A 23,282-nucleotide genomic window follows, 5' to 3' on the forward strand; every position below is an offset into this window, starting at 1 on the left:
CAAGTGCCCACCAGTCAGCTCCGGGGTCTCTGCAAAGGCTGGGCCAGCTTCCTGAGATGCAGACAGGATGCTGGCGACACACGCCAGGGTGCGTGTCACAGCGAGATGTCGCATCCCTGCGCCCAGCTCACGGGAGCTGGCATCTGAAACTGTCCCCGAGGCCACCCCCGAGCTATAGGGGCCAGTGAACTGGAAGGAAGCGGGAAGCGGGATCGGCCGGCTCCAACAGCCTCGGCCCCACCCCCACCCCCCCGCACACACACCTTCCCCTGCCCTCAGGTGCACCGGCTGCCAGGACGCCCCCCACCTCCTGGGCAGGGCCTGCACTTCTACTTGTCCCTCGCTGGGTTTAGGGGGAAGACCAGCCAGCAGAGTGGCCCTGGTGCAGATGCCACGGCTAGGGCCCCCGGAGAGGAAGCTAGATGCGTCATGATTGTCACTCAGCCCCAAGGCCACCCCACACAGAGCCACTCTTGCAGGATCCCGGTCAACCAGGCAGTGTTACAGCCGGCATGAATGAAGGAAGCCACCCACAGACCAATCAAGGGCTTCCTTCCTAATGTGCCGTCCTGGCTTGGCTCCTGGGCACCAGTCCAGCTGGCCCGTGAGGGTGAGGCAGGTAAAGTTAGGACAGCAGATAAAGTTAGGACAGAGTCCAGATGAGGCTTGGCCAATGCGGCCTGCCACTCTGGCCCAAAGAGACCCCCTCTCAAAGGCCAAGTGCCCGCCTCCATCTCGGAGGCCTTCCTAAAATATGCATCAAATATTATTAAAAGCACGAGGGCCCATACCTTTCTGCAAAAAAGAGAAAGAACATCCCAGACGGATCAACACCATGGCACTGGTTCCACAAGGAGATCAGCGCTGCCCCCCTCAAGCCCAGCCTGGGCAGGAAGCGGCAAGGCTGCCACTGGCTGTACCCCTGGACGCTCAGTGCCTGAGGCCACTCAGGGGAGCTGAGAGGGCCGCTGAACACCCCCGCGTCCACCTGGGGGACACATCAGGGTTGAGTCTGGGCCAAAAGCCCTCCCCACAAGCCTGCCCCACCCACACAGCCCAGCGGGCCTGGCCAGGACGGCAGCCCTGCCCTACCGCTGCCCCCCACGGCACTTCATCCTGAGGAAAGAGGACCCCACTTGGCAGCAGCCCCGCAGACTCCCGTCGGGTAGGGCTGGGCCATCCTGCTCAGAGCAAACAGCCAGGAATGTGTGTCAAACTGGAGACTGAGCTGGCGCCTGGGAGAGGCAGTGACAGAGGCCATCCCCACCCACCCCAGGCCCTGGGTCCCCTCGGGTCAGGTGCGTGCTCAGGACCTGGGCGCACTGGCCAGCGGCCAGCCCCTGCCTCCCCCCACCCTGCCCAGAGAAGCCTGGTCCCACTGCCCCCCAACCGCCGCCCTGGACCACAAGGCCAAAACGCTGCTGCCACAGGCCACTCAGGATGCAGGCCACCTGGATACCACACGCGCTGGGTCTGCTCAAGTCCACCTCTCACCTTCAGGTCGGAGGAAAGGCCCCATGGCCACAGACACCCCCTCTGGCCACATGGTGACCCAGAGCCACAGGTCCCACCTGGCACGGGGACCAGGGTCTCCGCCAGGGACCCCCCGCCCTGGCCACACCCCGGCTTTCCCACAGCTCTCAACTCACAGCTTGGCCTTCTCCCTAAGACAGGCCTCGCTGGCCGCCTTCCTGAGGGCGCCCAGGGCCACAGCTCGCCGGACCAAGAGCATGGGCTCCGCAGTCTCCACTGGTCCCTCCCAAAGCCACAGACATATGGGGCGGGCCGTGGCCCTGAGGCTGTGGGCCCTTTGGACTCAGCCTGGTCCCCGCACGAGGGCATTGCTCCTAAGCAACCCTGGATTCTTTCTCTGCCTGGCACGCTGGGCACAGCGCTCACCCCAGGTAAGAGGCGGCTCTCTGAGGAGCACCCATCACCCCATCACTCCAAATACTGCACGTTCTGTGACCTTCTTATCTGACTTTTTTTGGGGGGGGGGGGGTCATGCCCGAGGCATTCGGAAGTTCCCAGGCCAGGGATCGAACCCATGCCACAGCAGTGACAATACCAGACCTTTAACCCAAGCCACCAGGGAACTCATCGTGACCTTTTTAAATCCCTTAAAAATCACAGGAAACTGGAGTAGAAAGAGATGTTGGAAACCACCTGGCTCGAGCCCCAGCGTCCACAGGTGGGGAAGCAGGAAGAGCCCCAGGCCCACATCAGCTGGACTCAGATGACACCAGAGGGGCCACCCCGGGAAGGAAGGCCACGAGAGGGAGAGGCAGGCTCCTGCACACTGTGCAGATCGACTGGCGGTCCTCTCCAGCAGCACCCCAACCAGGTACAGACAAGGGCGGGCGCAATCTGTCCCTGCTGGTTCTAAGAGCATCACAAACCGTATGACTGGCTGGAAGATGCACCAGCGCTCAAAGGAGCACACCAAGAATCCTGAAATCAACCTGCACCTGATAAGAGTTCTCTATACGAAAAGCCAACCAACGGAGGCGTGAGGATTTATTTACACAGCAGGCCAGGCTCAATCCAGGACAGTAACGCGAAGAAAAATGAACCAAAATCCACAACTGAGAAAACGCTATCTAGAGAAATGTTTTTGACGAAACACAGAAGTTAAAACTGAAATGAAGCAGCATTAGAGGAAGACATTTTTCCAATGTGGAGACTGGTCTACTGAATGATAAGAAGAATCCATGACTTCAAACCTGGATACAGGAGTTCCCTTGTGGTGCAGGGGATGAGGATCCGGCGTTGTCACTGCTGTGGCATGGGTGTGCTCCCTGGCCCGGGAACTTCTGCATGCCATGGGCGCAGCCAAACCTCCCCCAAAGAAACAAATAATCTGAGAAAAACAGAATGGGGTGAAGGGGAATCTCTAAGAAACGACACAGCGTTAACTGTCTAAAACTCTACCCATAGCTCCGTCTGATCAAGTTAGTTCTGGACCAGCCCTCCACAGTTGTGCCACCTGCTCAGAGAGCTTTCCACTGAGAGGAACCAGCTGTCACTCAGCGTCACATGTAAACAGTTTTGAAGCTAAACAACCATAAGGTGCGATTTCTTATCAATGAAATTAATCAATACACTTTCGAAATGATAAGACCAGACTCTGGAAAGGCTCATGGCAACAGCAGTCCTAACAGCCCAAAGGTGGGGACAACCCAGAGAAGCATCGCAGACGAAGGGGTCAATAAAACGTGCTTTGTCAACACAGTGTGCCACTATTTGACTGTTAAAAAGGGTGAAGGACTGATAACACCTGATACGGGGCCTCTCGCACGCCGCGGTCTAGGCAGTCGCTGGCTTGTCCGTGAGTTAACTCGAACCTTGTGTTCACTAGAACAGCCTATTTGTGGCCCATCAACTGTCCCTCTGCTTTAGTTATTAAAGAAAAGGGCACGCATGCCCTCTGTGGCATAACAGGGTCAGCGGTGTCTCTGGAGTGCAGGGACTCAGGTTCAATCCTCCACCTGGACCAGTGGGTTAAGCATCCATTGCAGCAGCTGCGGCCAGATCTGATCCCTGGCCCGTGACCTCAATATGCCACAGGGCGGCCAAAAAAACAAAAAATGTAAAGAAAAGGGGCACAATGACCAGAAGAACGTCCACATTCAAAATACAGATGAAATGCCTCCCCTTCCTGGGACGCCAGCACTGGGGGTCCTTCCGGGATCAGACCCCCTTCCCAGGAGCCATGGCTGGCCTGACTCTGTGCACGTGCTGCTCTGGTCTTTCGAAGCCCGGAAAGACGGCTTCTCTGACTTGCCTGATGGTCTTTGCTCTGACAGACATAGAACCGAGCCGAAAACCCTGCTTCTTAGGAGCAGTTCCACTGTCACCTGAGAGGCTGTCTCCCGGGCCACAGTCCTCAGTTTGGCTCAAATACAACTCTTTTCTATTCCTATTATACACTGTTTATTGATGATTTTCACCCACAATACGAAAATGTGGGTGAGCCCTGAAAACATTAGGCTGAGTGAAAAAAAGCCAGATACAAAAGACCACATATTGTATACATTCACTTAAACAGAATACCCAGGAGCTCCCTGGTGGCCTAATGGTTAAGGATTCAGCATTGTCACTGCTATGACTTGGGTTAGATCCCTGGTCTGGGACTCCCATATTCCAGAGGCACAACCATTAAGGGAAGAGAGACCAGGCTCCGACTGGAAGAAAATATTTACAAAACATATCTGATAAAAGACTTCACTCCAAGAGCAAGCAGCCCAGGATGAAAATGGGCAAAAGATCTAAACAGGAGTTCCCACTGTGGCTCAGCAGTAATGAACCCAACTAGCACCATGAGGATGCAGGTTCATTCTCTGGCTTCACTCAGTGGGTCAAGGATCCAGCGTTGCCATGAGCTGTGGTGCAGATTGAAGACACGGCTCAGATCCCGTGTTGCTGGGGCTGTGGTGTAGGCTGGCAGCTGTAGCTCCGATTCGACCCCTAGCCTGGGAACCTCCACAGGCCGCAGGTGCAGACCCAAAAAGCAAAAAAAGAAAAAAATGATCTGAACAGACACCTCATGAAAGGAGATGCACAGATGGCAAATGAGCACCTGAGAAAACGTTTGGCCTCAGGTCACCAGGGCACAAGCTGGTGGCACACGACCACTGCACACCTACTGGAATGGCCAAAATCCTGAAGGTGACAACACCAAATGCTGGAACCTCACTCACCAGGTGGGAACGCAGCGTGGTGCAGCCACCTTAGAAGACTTGGGCCACTTCCTACAAGACGAAACATACTCATTAGTTAATTCTCTCCTCTAGTCTATTAACTACGTAAAGTCAAGGGAAAAACTCAGTAGGTATACAGGAGCAATTGAAAATATCAAGCTGGGAGTTCCTGCTGAGGTGAAGTGGGTTAAGAACCTGACCGCAGTGGCTCAGGTCCCTGCGGTTCACTCCTCTGTCTGGCACAGTGGGTTCAAGGATCCAGTGTTGCTGCAGCTGTGGCTTAGGTTGCAACCTTGGGCTCAGATTTGATCCCTGGCCCAGAAACTCCAGATACCGCGAGTGCCCAAGACAAACAAACAATACTAACTCCAAAACATTGTCCCTGGTATGGCTGAAAGAAGACTATTACTACCATGTGTCAGATAACGTGGGCCACTTGGGCCAACTTTGGACTTGCTGAGAGCCTCGCTTTTGTGACAAGGTGGGAGCAGCCAGTCACTAAATGAAGCACAGAACACAAATCTAATGGATCCAGCTTCCTGAGATACCAAAGGGTGGCAAAACCAATTCAGCTGTTAGAACTCTGAACGCCAAGGGTTCTCTGGTGACTCAGCGGGCTAAGGATTTGTCATTGTCACTGCTGTGGCATAGGTGCAGTCCCTGGCCCAGGAAACATGCATAACATCTGTATGCTACAGGTGTAGCCAAAAAAGGAAGAAGGTCTGAGATCCAGTATCTGTGCACCTGTTTCCCTGCCTCGGGGCTCCATGTCCAGGGAGTGAGTCCAGATCAGCAGCAGCGTCACGGGGGGTGAGTTCCAGCCCCTGAGCCAGACCGTGAGCTTCAATGTGCTCAAGGTCACCGGCACCAAGAAGCAACTTCAGAGGTTCTGAGCCGGACCCTGCACATTCCCCCAAACAAAAAGTCAAAAAGGGGGAGTTCCCTTGTGGTGCAGGGGTTAAGGATCTGGCATGGGCACTGCCATGGCTTGCGTCATTATTTTGGCACGAGTTCAGTTCCTGGCCTAGAAACTTCTGCATACCATGGGTCTGGCCAAAACAAACAAACAAACAAACAAAAAAAGCAAAAAAGCTCTGAGTTCCAAATCCAAGCCAATTACAACACCAGGGGGTAGGGGGCCTTGTCCAGCCGCGTGTCCTACAATTCGCCTCAATTCTGATTCTACCCAGAGGCGGCATCAGATCCCACAGGCAAAGGGCTCAGTCTCGAAAGACTGACCCTGCCCCGTCTTGAGAGCCACTTCCAAGTCGGGGTTGTCACCTGTGCTTCTGACTGACCAACTAGAGCAGCTCCCAGAACTCAGGAAGCTGATTTACTCATTGGGAGATTACTCATTTATCACCAAGGGTATTAAACAAGGCATCAACAGCCAGACAAGGGACAGGCAGGGTGTGAGCATGACAACTGGGCATTCACGTGCTTGTGTGACACATGCCTCCCTTACTCCTTGTTATGACATCGACACATTATACCCGCCTAATGTGAAAAAAAAAAAAGGAAGAAAAAAAGAGGAAAAAAGAAAAAAGAAAAAAAAAAGACACCATCAGGGTGGAGGTCCGTGGACGGCAGGGAGTGGCCGTGTGCCATCCAGGCGCAGATGGGGCGAGTCCGGACGCTCCAGGGGTCACCAACCCAGCTATCTGAACCCGTCCTTTTGGGTTTTTATGGGGCTTCATGCCATCAGCATGTTGAGCAAATCACTGGTGGTTGATTAGACCACTGATGTGGCCTCCAGCCCCTCTTCTCCTGGAGCCCAGGGGCTAGGAGGGAACGCTCCAAGCCTACAATCACATGGTGGGCTTCCCTGGCCTCCAGCCCCCATTCTTAGGCCTCTTCCAGAACTTATCTCATGAGCATAAACTTGGGTGTGACTGAAAGAGAAAATTAAGGTATCTCGGAGATCTCTGTGGCGCAGTGGGTTAAGAATCTGACTGCAGCCGCTCGGGTGGCTACGGAGGCACAGGCTCAAGCCTAGGTCTAGGGCAGTGGTTAAAAGACCTGGTGTGGGAACAGCCGCAGCGTACGCAGCAGCTGTGGCTGGGCTTCAACCCCTGGCCCGGGGAATTTCCACATGCAGAGAGTGTGGCCATAAAAAAAAGAAAAAGAGAAAATTAAGACGCCTTTATGGCTCTCATCACTTAGAAGATGCCAAGGGTTTTTTAGACTCTGCCAGAAACAGGGGTGAAGACCAAAGCCACACCTGAAAGAACACAGCACAAGGACAGCGAAGAAACACACCAACAAAAGAGGGTGACACTTACTGAAGACGATGGCTACCCACCCCTGCTCATCCCGATCAGTTACAAGGCTAAGGTTTCCACGGGCTAAGGGCCCAAAAGGTAATGGAATAATTTAGTTGGCTCAGGAAGAGGCTGGAATTTGAAGCCTGAGCACTGAATAGGCAGAGAGAGGGCAGTGCCAGGAAAGACCAGCTGGGGTCGGGGGGACAGATACCCACCCCCAAGTGTTTCCCAGCCCCCATCCCTTGGATGACAGCAAAGCACTCAGCTCAGATGCCCTTTGGGGACCCACCAGAAAAACTCTGCAGGCAGGAACTGTAAGGCACCCCTTCTCCGAGGCCCAGGCTGGGCTTACAGACCTGTGCGCAGTGAGAACAATGGCCTGGCTTTCACCGCATTAGGAAGCTCTTGGCTTTGGGAGAAAAATCACATCTAAGACTTTTAATCCCACCCACTCATAAACCAAAAGTAAGAGAGAGGCCCCTTCCGGGGTAGCTGGTGGGGCAGGGCTGTCTCCATCACCCCTGCCTTTCGCTGCATCTGGCCCACGTGGAGCAGGGCAGGGCAGGCTGACGACACACTGTGGTGCCGACAGTCCTGCCCTCAGGTTCCCATCTGTAAAATAAAGGGGTCTCCTGTGCTTCCTGGGGCTGAGAACTCAGGATGGGGGTGCTGCCTCTGGGGCAGAGGGCTGTCTACCCCCCCAACACAGAGCTGTTGGGGTGTTCTGCTCCACGACACATCACGAGGGTGAGAAAATTCGTTTTACAAAAGCAGTTCTCTCTCCTGGATACTTCAAGTCCCAGTCTGAGAGCTACTGCTCTAGTTTGGATAAAAATTCTGATTTGGGAGCTCCCGTCCTGGCGCAGTGGTTAATGAATCCGACTAGGAACCATGAGGTTGCGGGTTCGGTCCCTGCCCTTGCTCAGTGGGTTGAGGATCCGGCGTTGCCGTGAGCTGTGGTGTAGGTTGCAGACGCGGCTCGGATCCCATGTTGCTGTGGCTCTGGCGTAGGCCGGTGGCTACAGCTCCGATTCGACCCCTAGCCTGGGAATCTCCATATGCCGCGGGAGCGGCCCAAGAAATAGCAACAACAACAACAACAACAACAACAAAAAAGACAAAAGACAAAAAAAAAATTCTGATTTGCCAGCTCCTTTGATGCCCAGGCAAATGTACCTGCAGGGCCAAGGTGAAGGGTGTGCCTGCAGCAGGCAGCTTCCCAGCTCCCAAGGTGGTAAACATGTCATGCCTGCTGGGCCTGCCACAACCTGGGCCTCTGTGCCCTGAGGCCTGAAGGACTTTGATTCAGGGCACCAAGGGGTTTGGGCTGTGTGGCATGGCCCTGGGAAGGTCCCCAGTGGGGACCTGGCCCACGAGAGGTTTGGACAGCAATAGCCAGCACCTGCCTCGGGAAAGGCTGAAGCTGTAGAACTGGGGGGCAGAGGAAGGGATAGAAAGGCCAGTGGGGGTTGGGGGATGGGGATTCGGGGCGGGGGAAGAGATGGCCATTCTACGCGGACCACACACAGACTAGCCTCTTCTCCAGGAAACGCGGGTGATGAGAACCCCATAGTCTATAGGGCACGACTTTTCTGTTTCTCCTGCTTTTTTTTTTTTTTTTTTTTTGCTTTTTAGGGCCACACCCACGGCATATGGAGGTTCCCAGGCTAGGGCTGAATCAGAGCTACGACCAACAGCCTACACAACCACAGCAATGCAGAATCTGAGCCACGTCTTCAACCCACGCCACAGCTCACAGCAATGCCAGACCTTTAACCCACTGAGCGAGGCCAGGTATTGAACCCGCAACCTCAGGGTTCCTAGTCAGATTCATCTCCTTTGTGCCATGAGGGGAACCCCACTCCCAGACTTTTTGGTTCCGTCCTCAGGGCCAGGGGTCAACAACAGTTGCCACCAGAGTTTAAAGCAGCCCGGAGGAGCCAGAGAAGCCGCAGATGAAGGGTCCGGAGGTTTGTGGTTTCAGCCCCTCCACTTACCAGCCTGGGACCCTGAGAAGCAATGCAGCCATTCGGCACCCATTTATCAGCTATAGAAAGGGGTCCATCCACGCGCAGAAGAGTGAAAGCGGACCTTTAGCTCATATCATCTCTGAGGAAGAACTCGAGATAGGTCAAAGCCCTAAATGCAGGAGCTGAAACTGTAAAACTCTTCAAAGAAAACATGGGAAGGTTCAGGACCTTGGATTTGGCAACGGTTTCTTAGACAGGACAATGAAAGCATAAGCTAGCAAAAAAAAAAAATAATACATCAGACTACATCAAAATTCTAAAGCTTTTGTGTTTCAAGAAATAACATCAGGAGTTCCCATCGTGGCGCAGTGGTTAACGAATCCGACTAGGAACCATGAGGTTGCGGGTTCGATCCCTGCCCTTGCTCAGTGGGTTGAGGATCCGGCGTTGCCGTGAGCTGTGGTGTAGGTTGCAGACGCAGCTCGGATCCCACGTTGCTGTGGCTCTGGCGTAGGCCGGTGGCTACAGCTCCGATTTGACCCCTAGCCTGGGAACCTCCATATGCCGTGGGAGCGGCCCAAGAAATAGGAAAAAAAAAAAAGACCAAAAGAAATAACATCAAAAGCGAAAAGACAGGGAGTTTCCTGGTGGCCTAGCAGTTAGGATTCAGTGCTTTCACTGCTACAGCCCAGGTGCAGTCCCTGGTCTGGGACCTGAAAATTCCACAGAAAGCTGCTGCCTGCCTAGGCTACAAAAAAAAAAAAAGTGAAAAGACAACCTAATGAATGGAAAAAAATGTTTGCACATCATGTACCTGAGAAAGGATCTGTATCTGGAATTATGTTTTTGGCCTCCCCAGAGTTCCCAGGCCAGGGATCAGATCTGAGCCACAGTTGTGACCTATGCTGCAGCTGCAGCAGCACCAGATCCTTAATTCACGTGTTAAGGATCAAACCTGCGTCCCAGCACCCCAGAGATGCTGCCAATCCTGGTGCATCACAGCGGGAACTCCTGGAATTTAGAGGGAACTCTTACAGCTCAGTAATAAGAAATACAAATCCCCGATGACATCATAGGTTAAGGATCCTGTTGTATTGTCACTGCTGTGGCTTGGGACTGATCCGTGGACCAGGACCTTCTGCCCTCAGGCACAAACAAAAAAAACCAAAAACAGATAAATAGACAACTGAAAAATAAGCATAGGACCTGAATAGACAATTCTCCAAGGGTACAAACAGCCAGTGCCCATGGGAAAAGGTACTGGATGTCATTAATCGTCAGAGAAACTCAGAACCACGGTGAGGGGCCACCGCACACCCACCAGAAGCAAAACCACAGGTAACAGTGTCTGCAGGATGCCAAGCCTGTACGCTGCTGGTGGGAGGCTCAAACGGCCCAGCCACGATGGAAAACATCCTGGCAGTTCCGCCAAAGGTTAGGGGAACCACGTGACCAGCAATTCCACACCAGGGTGAGCCATTTTGACTCACGCCACCTTTACTACCAGGTGGGGTTCTTCCTCATGCCAGCCAATCGTCTTGGCCACCAGCTGGGTGGCCTACAATTCGATGCAGGTCTGAGCCCTCCTCAGGCTAGACAATTTGCCAGAGCCGCTCACAGGACCCAGGACCCAAGGTTCCGTTTTCTGGCTTTTTATAAAGGACACAGCTCAGAACCAGCCACACGGAGGAGACGTGCTGGGCAAGGCTGGATTCGGATGGGGTGGGGGTCGTGGTACAGAGCCTCCACAACCCCTGTCCAGACCCAGTACCCTCCTGCCCCCTCCAGGTGACCAGCAACTTGGAAGCTCTCCAAACTCCACTGTTTAGGAGTTTGAGAGAGGTTCCAGAGAGTTCCCGTTGTGGCTCAGTGGGTTACAAACCCAACTAGGATCCATGAGGCTGTGAGTTCAATCCCTGGCCTCACCCAGTGGGTTAAGGATCCTGCGTTGCTGTGGCTGTGGTGTAGGTCAGCAGCTACAGCTCCGATTCAACCCCTAGCCCAGGAACTAAAAAAAAGAGAGGAAAGTGAAGTTCCAGTACTAATAAAGATTGATTAGATTAATCTGTGATTAAGTCACACACCCTCCCCAGAGCCTCTCCCCAGCCCCAGGTCTCGGTGGGGCTGAAAGTTCCACCTCTCCCATCAGGCCATCAGAAGCTATCTCAGGGCCCCAAGGCACCGGTCCTCCCATGAGCACACAGAAGATACTCTGTCCAAGGTCTTCCCAAGGGTTTTAGGGGCTCTGTGCCAGGATCCAGGGACAAAAACAAAATACATATTTCTTATTATGCCACGCCAAGTGTATACTCAAGAGAAAAACATATGTCCACACAAAAACCTTGAGCAGGAATGTTCATAGAAATATTACGCATAGAAATATTACGCATAAAAAGCTAGAAGCACTGATGGAGAAACCAGGCGGGACATATCCACACAGCGGAAGCGCTGACACGCGTGACGCACGGCTGAACCTTGGAAACGTGATGCTGAGTGAAAGCAGCCAGACACAAGGACCACATGGCACGGCTCCATTACCATGAAATGCCCAGAAGAGGCAGAGCTATAGAGAAAGGAAGCTGGGGGGACGGGGAGAAATGGCTAAGGGTACAGGGGTTTCATTGTGAGGTTGTGAAAATGTTCTAAGCTGACAGTGGTGACAGCTGCCCAGCCCTGGGTGCCCGAAACCACTGAAGGGCACACTCCCTGGAGGAAGCAAAGGGACGCAACTCTGCTCAATAAAGCTCCACGAGAGGGGGCCTGCGAAGCTCACTGCTGGCTGAGGCGATCACGCCAGGCGCGAGCCTGCTGGTCCAAAAATCACAGCCAGTCCCCACCCTGGGGACAGCACCAGACCACCAGGCTCCAGGACCCAGGCCCGATGGGCAGCAGCTATGGAAGGAACCACCAGGTGCTCGGATGCCCCTGCCCGCCTCAGGCCCTCCTCCTCCCAGAAGCCGAGTAGGGTCCCGGGGGGGGGGGGGGGGGGAACCATCCAGGTTTCCCCTGAGGCTGAACACGGGCAGGACGCAGCTCCCCGGACACCCAGCACCCATTCTCCACTCCAGACCATTTCCAGGATCCTGAGTCAGGAGGCCTGGAGCAGGCTGTCCAGTCTGCCTCACAGGCTGGCCCCCACTGAGGGCAGAGGACCACTGCGGGCACGGACGCGTCCCCATCCTCCTACCTGGCGGTGACACTGGGTTGAAACAGCAGAGAAGACGTGGGTCCATCAGCCGGCATGGAAAGCCAGCATCTGGTTCCGGGGCTCCGGGGTCGCAGACACTCCTGGGCACTGACCGGCCTCCTGGAGGCAGCCTGCGTGCCCAGCTTCCAGAGGCGGAGGGCCCGGGAGAGCAGCCTCATCCTGCGGCAAACAGGCCAGACACTCTACTCGGAGCCCAGCCCACGGCTCAGCAGCCTCCTCGGGTATCCAGCTGGCCCCTCCACACAGGAATGCACAGGTCTCCGGCTCCCCGGGTGCCTCCAGGGACTGCCCCTCCCCCTCGCACCCAGCAGCTTCCGCTGCCCTCATAGGCTACAAGGAATTAATGACCAGGCCTGAAGTCACAAAGCAAGGTTCAATGACAAATCAGGGATGAAAGCAAGAAGCAGCCACAGCCGTCCCAGGGATTGGAGGAAAGGGTGGGGCTGTGAGCCCCGCCCACCAAAATTCCATCTCCAGGGCCACCAATCATACTCCACCAGGCCGCCAGGAGGGGCTCCATGGGGGGGCGGGGCAGAAGGGCCTCCCACACAGCAGGTGTCAGGAGGGCTGGGAGGTTGCCTACTAACGAAAGGGTCCTGGGACAGCGGCTGATGTAAGGCAGCTCAAGCACACAGCACTGGGTCACCATCCCCATGTCAGCAGGCAGCGGCTCTCAGACTCCAGGGGAGGGCTAGGGAAGATGCGGGTTCCTGGGCCGCCACCTCCAAGATGCTGGGGAAGCGGGCCTGGAGCCAGGACTCAGGAGCCTGTTTCCCCTTTTATTCTTTTGGGGTTTGGGTTTTTTGCTTTTTTTTTTTTTTTTTTGGCTATGGCTGCACCATGCAGAAGTGGATCAAACCTGCACCACAGTTGTAACCAGAGCCACAGCAGTGACAATGCCAGATCCTTAACCTGCTGAGCCACCAGGGAACTCTGCATTTTTACTCTTTTTTTTTTTTTTGGCTTTTTGCCATTTCTTGGGCTACTCCCACGCCATATGGAGGTTCCCAGGCTGGGGTCCATTCGGAGCTGTAGCTGCCGGCCTACACCAGAGCCACAGTAACGCCAGATCCAAGCTAAGTCTGCAACCTACACCACAGCTCATGGCAACGCCGGATCCTTAACCCACTGAGCAAGACCAGGGATCGAACCCCCAACCTCATTGTTCCTAGTCGGATTCTTTAACCACTGAGCCACGACGGGAAATCCTCTGCCTTTTTACTCTTTATTATGAAAAACAACAACGGCCCACCAGAGCAGAGAGAAGGGAATGAGTGCCCTGGGGCCCTAGTGTGTAACTCCAAAGGATCAGCTCGGCTTCCCCTCAGCTGCACCCACACCCAACTCCAGGTGAGTCCTAAACAAATCTTAATAGCACAGCCTGGTATCACTAAATATCTCAGCATTCCCTCGAAAACATGAAGACTCCATTTAAAAACAAAAACACAGGAGTTCCCGTCATGGCTCAGTGGTTAACGAATCCGACTAGGAACCATGAGGTTGTGGGTTCGATCCCCGGCCTTGCTCAGTGGGTTAAGGATCTGGCATTGCTGTGAGTTGTGGTGTAGGTCGCAGACAAGGCTTGGATCCTGAATTGCTGTGGCTGTGGTGTAGGCCAGTAGCTGCAGCTCTGGTTTAACCCCCAGCCTGGGAACCTCCACATGCCGCCCGCCCTAAAAAGCCAAAAAAAAAAAAAAAAAGCCACAAGGACGCTCCCTTGTGGTGCAGTAGCATAAGTATCCAGCCTTGTTATAGCTGTGGTGCAGGTCACAACTGCGGTCCAGGTTCGATCCCTGACCCAGGAACGTCCACATGCCACAGGTAAAGCCAATAAATAAATAAAAACAGAACCACAGAACAATTATCCCACCAAAAACATAATTCAGATTCCTTAATATAATTTTTTTTCTAGTTGGCTTTATTCAACAACTCATGGACTGGGCAGTATCTATTCTAGCAAGCAGAAAGGAGCTCCCTTTAATACCATTAAATATCCGCTGAGTGTGTAAGTTTCCCCAACTGTGTCCCAAATATTTTGAAATCTGCATCTGTGAACTGTCTTCATAACTGTCCAAAGCTGGAAAGACCTCAAATGTTCACGGTCTGACGAAGAGATTAAACCAGTCATACATGTAACGAAAACTACTAGGCAACAAGAGCAAGAATCTTTCATACACACACACACTCACACACACACACACGCATGCATGCACACGCACACACTAGAAATTCACGAGCACTGTGCTGAGTATATGATTCCATTTATGAGAAATTCTAGAAAGGGCAAAACTATGGTGACAGGAGGTAGACCTGTTTGCTGGGGTCCAGAGCTGGGATGAAACCAACCACAAAGGGGCAGGAAGGAACTTCCTGGAAGGATGGAAATGTCATGTGGCACAAGGGTTAGAGTCATTACACATTCTGTGCCGCAGTGGTTAGAGTTGCTACACAGGTGCACACATTCAGCAAACCCAGCGACCTGTACCTTCAAAACAGGTGCATTTGATGAAACGTACATTATACAATGAGGTTGTTTTGAAAAAGCACAACTACAATACAATGATCTCACCTTAAAAAAAAAACTAGAAAGTCCTTCGTGCCATTAACTATCAAGGAACTATTCATTTTCCCAAGTAGCACATGAATGTTTTAAAATCTGCATTGTATTGATCTTGTACTCAAGTACAATTTGTATGCAGAAAATCAGCATTTGGGGAGTTCCCATTGTGGCTCAGAGGGCTAAGGACCTGACAGAGTGTCTGTGAGGATGTAGGTTCGGTCCCTGGCCTCGATCAGTGGGTTAAGGATCCGGCGTTGCCACAAGGTGTGGTGTAGGTCACCCATGCAGCTCGGATCCCGGTGTTGTTGTGGCTGTGGCATAGGCCGGCAGCTGCAGCTCCGATTCGACCCCTGGCCTGGGAGTCTCCATATGCCCCAGATGCAGCCTTAAAAAAAAAAAGAAAATCAGGAGTTCCCGTCAGGGCTCAGAGGAAACAAATCTGACTAGCATCCATGAGGACGCAGGTTCGATCCCTGGCCTTGCTCAGTGGTTAAGGATTGGTGTTGCAGTGACTGTGGCGTAGGCCAGAGGCTACAGCTCTGATTTAACCCCTAGCCTGGGAACCTCCATATGCCGTGGGTGCAGCCCTAAAAAGACCAAAAAAAAAAAAAAAAAGAAAGAATATCAGCATTTGTAACACGCTTCCTCAGTTACTCAGATGCAGGCAGATGAGGGTGAGGTGACCATAAGGAACCCTCCTCCTCCAAACACCTCTGAGAAAGTAGAGCAGGAGACAAACAGTGCCGTCACCCCTGGCTGGCCCCACCTGGAAAGGCCCCACCCATGGGGGAAACCCAGGAACCGGTCAATTGTGGCACCAGGTCGAGGGCAATGCCAGGCCACTGGCCCACGTACAGGGGGAGGCTGGACACTGTGAGCACAGCCTCACCCACCACTGGCTCTCTGGGCTGCAAAGACTGCATTTCCACCGACAGCCCCCACACCCCAGCAGGAAGAAAGCCAGCACCTTGCATGGTCTTATGGAATGTTCCAGAATGCTAGCTCTGAATGTGGTTTCTCTTGATGCAGAGTCTATGTCTTCATTAACTCCATTGTAGACTCCGTGACAAAGCCCCAAAGAGAAAAACTTCTATACAAGTGTATCCTGAAGATGTTGCATTGGTTCCAGTGCAGCAAACATTGCAATAAAGTGAGGCACATGAATGCTTTGGCTTCCCAGTGCATATAAAAGTCGGGTATAGGAGTTCCCGTTGTGGCTCAGCGGTGAGCGAACCTGACTAGCATCCATGAGAATGCAGGTTCAATCCCTGGCCTCGCTCAGTGGGTTAAGGATCAGGTGTTGCCGTGAGCTGTGGTGTAAGTCACCAACGCGGCTCAGATCCCAAGTTGCCATGGCTGTGATGTAGGCCAGTGGCCACAGCTCCTATTCAACCACTAGCCTGGGAACCTCCATATGCCTCAGGTGCAGTCCTAAAAAGACAAAAAGACCATTAAAAAAAAAGTCAGGGTTACACTATTAAGTGTGCAACAGCATTATGCCTAGAAAAAAATGTACATACCTTAATTTTTAAAAATACTTTATATACGGGAGTTCCTGTTGTGGCACAACAAAAATGAACCTGAATAGTATCCATGAGGATGCAGGTTTGATCCCTGGGTCAAGGATCTGGCGTTGCTATGAGCTGCGGTGTAGGTCACAGACATGGCTCAGGCATTGCTGTGGCTGTGGAGTAGGCCGGCAGCTGTAGCTCTGATTTGACCTATTCGCCCCCTGGCCTGGGAACTTCCACTGCTACGTGCTACAGGTCTGGCCCTAAAGAGCAAAAAAATTAAATTTAAAAATAAAATAAAAAACACTTTATACCTACAACAGGATGTATATAGAAATATAGCCAATACTTTATAGTAACTATAAATGGAATAATCTTTAAAAATTATGAACCACTGTTACCTACCTGTAACATATAATACAGTACAGCCACTATCCTTCAATCTTAAAAAAGTTTTAGGAGTTCCCATGTGGCTCAGTGGGTTAAGGACCTTGCATTGTCCCTGCAGCAGCTCAGGGTGCTGCTGTGGCACAGATTCGACCTCTGGCCCAAGACTTTCCACATGCCTCAGGTGTGGCCAAAAAAAATATTTAAAACTTTATTGCCATGAAATGTTAACCACCACCTGACAATGCAAAGTTGCCATAAATCTTCAATATGGAAAAAAAATGCAAGTATCTTCAAAGTGCGAAAAAGTGAGGCAATAAAACAAGGTGTGCCTGAACTAAAATTCAAATCCACTCCACAAATCTTTTTTTTTTTTTTTGGTCTTTTTAGGGCCACACCTGAGGCATATGTAAGTTCCCAGGCTGGGGGTCGAATAGGAGCTACAGGTGCCAGCCACAGCCACAGCCACAGCCACGCAGGATCCAAGTGTAAGCAATCTACACCACAGCTCATGGCAATGCAGGATCCTTAAACCCACTGAGCAGGGCCAGGGATGCAACCCGAATCCTCATGGATACTAGTCGGGTTCTCAACCTGCGGAGCCAAAATGGGAACTCCGATCCCACTTACCTTGACTGGCACATCTGCTAGATGCCAGGCATTTGGCTGGACACTCAAGGTCCAGCAATGAACATCCCTGAGCTCTCAAGACACCTGCGAGCTGATTTACACGTGAAAGCACAGCAAGCGAGAGAACACCCTGCAGGTCTCACATCCCTATGAACAGAGGGTTCCAGGTTACCTGCCCTGGGCCAGGTCCACACCACGGTCCCTCTCCACGAGCTCCATGGTTACAGAGTTGACTCCAGTTCTCAGAGGGCGTCCAAGCTTCCCTTAGGAAACCCTGCCCCTCAGTGGCCAGCCCAGAATTCTGGTTTCCAAATTCCTCTACTGACTTCACTGTCCCATAAAGTAGACACCAACCACAGGGGCCAGCCCATTTACACTTAAATAAATGTAAATGAATGCAGGGAGTCCCCGCTGTGACTCGGTGGTAACCAACACGACTAGTATCCATAAGGATGCGGGTTCGATCCCTGGCCTCGCCTAGTGGGCTAAGTATCTGGCGTGGCCGTGAGCTGTAGTGTAGGTCAGCAGCTGAGGCTCTGATTTGATCCCTACCTAGCCTGGGAACTTCCCCATGCCGTGGCCCTACAAAGCAAAAAATAAAAACAAAAAATAAATGAATGAATGCACTTAAAAATGCAGCTCCTCCATGTCCGGCCTCATTTCAGGCACTCGGTGGCCACGCGTGGCTCGTGGCTAGCATACTGGACAGAGCAGATGAGACGCGCCTCCATCACTGTGGAACGGTCCAGTGGATGTCCTACTTTCCAATAAGCTGGTATGTGATATGTCCTTCGCTTCATCTCAGCCCATGCCCAGGGGCTCCTCCTAGGGCCTAGGTGGATGCCAAGATTGAGCCTCCCAACTAAATGTGAACTTGAACCGGAAAAGTGGAAAAACCAGCAGAGCAGAACCCTCGACAGGAACCACCCAAAGCTGCCTTCGCTCCCAGGCTAACCTAGACTTAGGCTTCAGCCTCTGCAAGCTGCACGTTCCCCAATCTGTAAACAGACTTGGCCTGGGCGCCTCAAGGGGTCATTCCGGGAATGACACTCTGGAACTCTGAGTCCAAAGAGGAAAAGCAATGTGCTACCAAAATGCTACTTAACATGACTCAAAAAAACCAAAGGAAGAATGCTTCTCTGAGTCTTTAAATGCTGTCCCAGAGCCCGCATCTTCAGGGCTAGCTCCAAAGATGAGCGGGACGGCCCACTGCAGTGGCCTGGCTCTGCAGGGTAAACTGCTCCTTCTGTTAACAACTGCCCAGCACTGTGCCAGAAGTTTTCATGCTCAGAGCCACCCTGAAACAGCCGCTGTTATTTTCTCCACTTCACAGACAAGGAGACGGAGGCCCTGCGAGCTTAAGGATCCAGCCTAAAGCCCACACCTGCAAGGGGCAGCCCTGGGATTCGAACGTAGGCTCCTGGCTTCCTAAGCCTGTGTCCCACTTTTCGGACAAAAAGAGATTCCCTTTACTTACAAGGTGCCAGCCACTCTGCCTGGCACCAGACATACTTTCTTTAGCGCTCAGAAGAGCCCATGATAAAATGGGTGGGGCCCAGGAAGGTCAACAGCTTCCAAGGGGCAGAGGCCAAATTCACACCCAAGCTGGCTCTAACCACTGCCCTCCCCAGCCTCGAAAGCCCATCCCTTCGACACCGCCAAACCGAGGTCACGTGACACTCTTAACAGACGAGGATGCCACGTGAGGGGTTCTGGCATCCTCTCCCCGCTAGACTGTGAAGCCCCTAAGCTGGGGACCAAATCTTCCATGTTGGAGTTGGCCCTCCTGGCACTTCGGCCCTAGAGGCTTCCAGCGAAGCTTGTTAAATTCATAGGCTTGGTTGCCCCAAGCCAGGAGGCTCCTCTTTCAACATGGGCCGTTGGCTCAGATGGCCTTAAAGAGCTTCCCATGCTGGTACATCCACTCTCCCATGTCCTGAGATTTCTCTGGGCCAAACCCTGGTGACTGCAGGCCCTCTGGCAGTTGTGTTGGGCACCTGAGGCCAACCTCAGCCAGGTGCCCTATCCATGTGTCCCCATTCAGAGACAATATGCCATTGTGAGTATCTGAGAGATAGGCAAGCACCACAGGTAAGAGGCAAGAAGAAGCATGGGCACACACGCGGAAGTGTGCCTAGTAAGGTTGGAAGCTGATTTTTAAAACGGTCACATATATGGACTTGCTAGCCATCACCCTGAGGAAGTAATAAGCCTTTCTGAGTACCCTGAAATCAGTATTTCCATTTGGGGGAGAACACAGTGCAAAAAACGCAGCTCTGGAGAGAGAGGACCTATCGGCAGCCGCCCCTCCCGCTCCTGTGGCTGGATGACCTTATGGAGGCAGTGCGTCTCCCAGGACCTGTCTCCTCTTCCACAGCAAGAGTGGTGAGATTCCTGCCATCCTCCCTCCCCAGGGATGCTGGGCAAACCGAGCAACATGAGAGATGTTAAAACGCTTTGCAAAGATGAACTCCAAGTTCACCTGGCCAATACGCAGCAGAGACTGATCTTAGGCCTAGACTCCAGGCCCTTCTGTTTCCCAGGATCAGCCACTTCTATTATTTTTGCCCCTGGAACTTGGAGTGGGTGGGGCCAAGACAGCCAATAACAAATCAGTGGTGAAAGACCCCCCCCTCCCCAGAGAATTCCTCTCCCTAGAAAGATCAAAACTGCCCTTGAGGTCAGGATTCAGGGCACCCCCTTGATACCATAGTGTATGCCCAGCCTTTGCCTCCTCTAAAGAGATGCCGGCATTCACAGGAAACTAATCTGGCTTGGACCCAAGGTCAGTGTGATGCCCAATCTCTAAATCTGAAGGACTGGCCCTCAAACAGGAAGCCGCTGTCACTCTCCGCCGAGGCATCAAGCAGCAGAGGCCCCGTGGCAGGCCCCAGCCACCATTCGGCCTTCCTAGCTTCCTCGCCCCTCCTTAGCTCAAATGCCACCGTGCCTGCTTCCACTCGGTCCCAGGGAATGGAGAGTAACCTTGAGGCTGCCCTCCCGCTCCTGTCGGAAATGAGTCGGCTCGCGTTCTCCCGCGCGTCCTCCAGGCCCTCGATCTACCGGTGCCGGTGGAGAAAGGCAGGGCTGGTCCCCCGGCAAGAACAAGCCTTTGCCCCCATTGTGTAAGATGCTTCCGGGCTCAACGACCATCCTCCCCTCCTAGCAGTGCAGTGTTACAGAGGAAGAGCATTTCCTGTTCTTGCTGTTAACAGCCTGCTCCCCCCCCCCCCGCCCCAAACCGTGGCAGCGGACAGGAGGGACTGCATATCTGCAGCCCCCGCCCACTCTGGGCGCCCACCGATGGGCTCCGGCCGCCGCCCAGCCAGCGGGTTACTTGCGCCGTACAGGTCGGGATATCCGGTTGGCTTTGCACCACCGCCCGGATCACGACCTCGAATTAGGGGGCTCACTGGGACCTGGGCTGGGGCTTCGGCGCCTTCGGGCACCGGGCGGGGCAGGGCTGGGCTGGGCTGGGCAGAGGGGGGATGCGCTCCGACCCCCGCCCAGGGGAAGGGCTCCGCACCGCTTCCTCACGCAAACGGTCTGCGTGACCGGAGATGCGCCGGAGGCCGGCAGAGCGACCCGGTGAGGCTGCCGGCTTTGCGGCACCGGAGGCGCATCCCGACCGCGGCGGGCGGGCGGAGTCCGGAGGTAACCGGCCGGGCGGGGGCGGGGACTGAGGAGGGGAGGGCGCACAGGGTCGGCCAGGCCCGGGCGGCGACTCGGAATCCTGGCCGCCTGCCGCCGCGCGCCACGCTTACCGGCAGATCTGGATGGCGGACGGGGTATCCGCGGTGGGGCCCGACATGCTGGCGGCGGCGGCGGCGGCGGCGGCGGCAGCAGCGGGCGCGGGCGGCAGAAGGAGAACGCAGGTGTCTGGCAGGCCCGGGGCGAAATGAATGAGCCCGGGCGGCGCCATGGAGGGGGAGGGGGGAGGCGGAGCCATGGTGCCAGGGAGGCGGGGCCTGCGCGCCGACCGCGAATCGAACACAGACTCCTGCGAAGGCCCGCCCCGCGCGCCCGCCTCCGCCCCGCCCCCCGGCCCGCGTCGGCTCCCTGGGCGTCCGGTTCTGGCGGCGGCGGTGGGGCCGCGGCGGGGCGCCGCTTCCAGAAGGTTCGGCGGCCGTTGAGAGGCACGGGCGCGGGGCTGGGCAGCCACCAGGGTCAGCCTCGCCCTGCGCGTGTTTGTTCTCGTCGTTACCCCATCAGCGGGCCTGGGGCGCGCCCAGGAGGCGACGAGGCCGCACCCGAGACCCAGATGCCTGCGTGGGCGGAGAGGCCTGCGGGAGGCGGTGGCCTGGTCGCGCTTTCTCAGATCAACTTCGAGAGGAAACTGGAGGCGGTTTTCTCGTAAAGGAGCCTTCCTGGCCAGGCTAGGGTGCGCAAAACGGGGAGCAAGAAGCCGTCAGGCCTCTGCTGCCCCAGCCTGCAATTGCAAAGCACCTCTGGTTATTCCAAGAAGACTTTTCTAGAGCGCTGAGCATTGTCCTGGGAGTGCCTGACCTGCAGTGAAGAGCCCCAAAGATGCTAATAGGTTCTTTTGCATACTGTATGCCCTGCAAGGGAGTCCAGGCCAAGTTGAGGTCACAGAATCCGCCCAAAAAAGAGGGGGAAGGTGAACACATCTTTGTGTCGTAATTTCAGAGCGCTTTTACTCGATAAAACTACATATGACTTTTCCCCAATGTTTTGCAATGAACAAATTGCTTCTATAGTCAGATTTTTGAAAATCAAAACCCACATAACTCAAGTTCTCCAGTGCAATTTGCAGACCTATTTATACTAAACTAAATAGTTCCTCCTGGTCACACCTGTATTACCAGACCATAGCAGCAGCCCACCACTTATCTATAAGCCTCAGGACCAGAGGGAGCAAACCGAGTCATGTCTATCATTTCAAGATTATTAAACTAAAAATGTCATTTTCTAGCACGAATTAAATCGCTGCAGGTGTCTAGGGTCAGCAAGCCTGCGTAACCACCACTCAGCATGGGTCCTAGACTGGGGAATGGGCTGATTGGGTCAGGATTAACAGCCAGATCCCTGCCAGAGAGGGGCAGACAAGTTCCTGCTGGGGCGCAATGGGGTGGGCGCTGTCTCTGCAGCACCAGGACACAGGCTTGGCACAGCAGGTTAAAGGTTCTAGCATTGCTGCCGGTGTGATGTTGGCTGAAACTGGCTCGGATCTGATCCCTGGTGTGGGAACTCCATGTGCTGCAAGGTGGCCAAAAACACAAAACAAAAGTGATCTGTGCAACATCTGTATCTTTTTCTTTTTTGTGTCTTTTCTAGGGCCACACCAGAGGCATATGGAGGTTCCCAAACGAAGGGTCTAATCGGAGCTGTAGCCGCTGACCTACGCCGACCTACGCCAGAGCCACAGCAATGTAGGATCTGAGCCACGTCTGCAGCCTACACCACAGCTCACAGCAACGCCGGATCTCTAACCCTCTCATCAAACCCGCAACCTCATGGTTCCTAGTCAGATTCGTTAACCACTGAGCCACAATGGGAATTCTTTTTTTTTTTTTTTTTGGCTTTTTAGAGCCACACCCATAGCATCTGGATGTTCCCAGGCTAGGAGTGTAATCGGAGCTACAGCTTCGGGCCTACACCACAGCATCAGGGGATCCAAGCTGCGTCTGCAACCTACAGCACAGCTCACAGGGACGCCAAATCGCTGACACATTGAGCAAGGCCGGGAATCAAACCCCCATCCTCATGGATACTAGTCGGATTGTTTCCGCTGCACCACGACGGGAACTCTAACATCTGTATCTTTGGGAAAGGCTGTGGCTACCCACTGGCCCAAGACAGCATCTGTCAAAACACTCCATGTGACAGCTTCTCTGGGGGCGAAGATGACGAGGTAAGATAACAGCTCAACAAAGATATTATTGTGTCCTGGATCCTGTAGAGAGAAAACAGTGCCCCAGGATGAACCACTTCTGTATGATTGAGGATTGCTTATGATGTGGCCCTGTTTTCAGGGAAAACAATGGGGGACCCAGTCTCTTAGCAAAAACATCCTGAGTTATTTTTGCAATAG

General features: G+C 53.7%; 1 protein-coding gene and 1 pseudogene across 2 annotated transcripts in view; one reads left to right on the forward strand and one right to left on the reverse strand.

Annotated features, from left to right (window-relative positions):
- The window catches only part of ACOT7 (acyl-CoA thioesterase 7), a 100,532-nt gene extending 79,338 nt beyond the window's left edge, over positions 1-21,194 (reverse strand). For both annotated transcript variants that reach the window (XR_007136426.1, XM_047791263.1), the window contains exon 1: positions 20,995-21,194. Coding sequence is in view for 1 of the 2 variants with exons in the window: in XM_047791263.1 (XP_047647219.1) it covers positions 20,995-21,179 (185 nt within the window). In the remaining variant the exon portion in view is untranslated. The remainder of the gene's footprint in view (positions 1-20,994) is intronic.
- On the forward strand, positions 6,108-6,203 carry LOC125134833 (uncharacterized; annotated as a pseudogene).
- Positions 21,195-23,282: the final 2,088 nt, after the last annotated feature.

Source organism: Phacochoerus africanus, chromosome 8 (assembly GCF_016906955.1).
Source record: "Phacochoerus africanus isolate WHEZ1 chromosome 8, ROS_Pafr_v1, whole genome shotgun sequence".
NCBI lineage: Eukaryota > Metazoa > Chordata > Mammalia > Artiodactyla > Suidae > Phacochoerus > Phacochoerus africanus.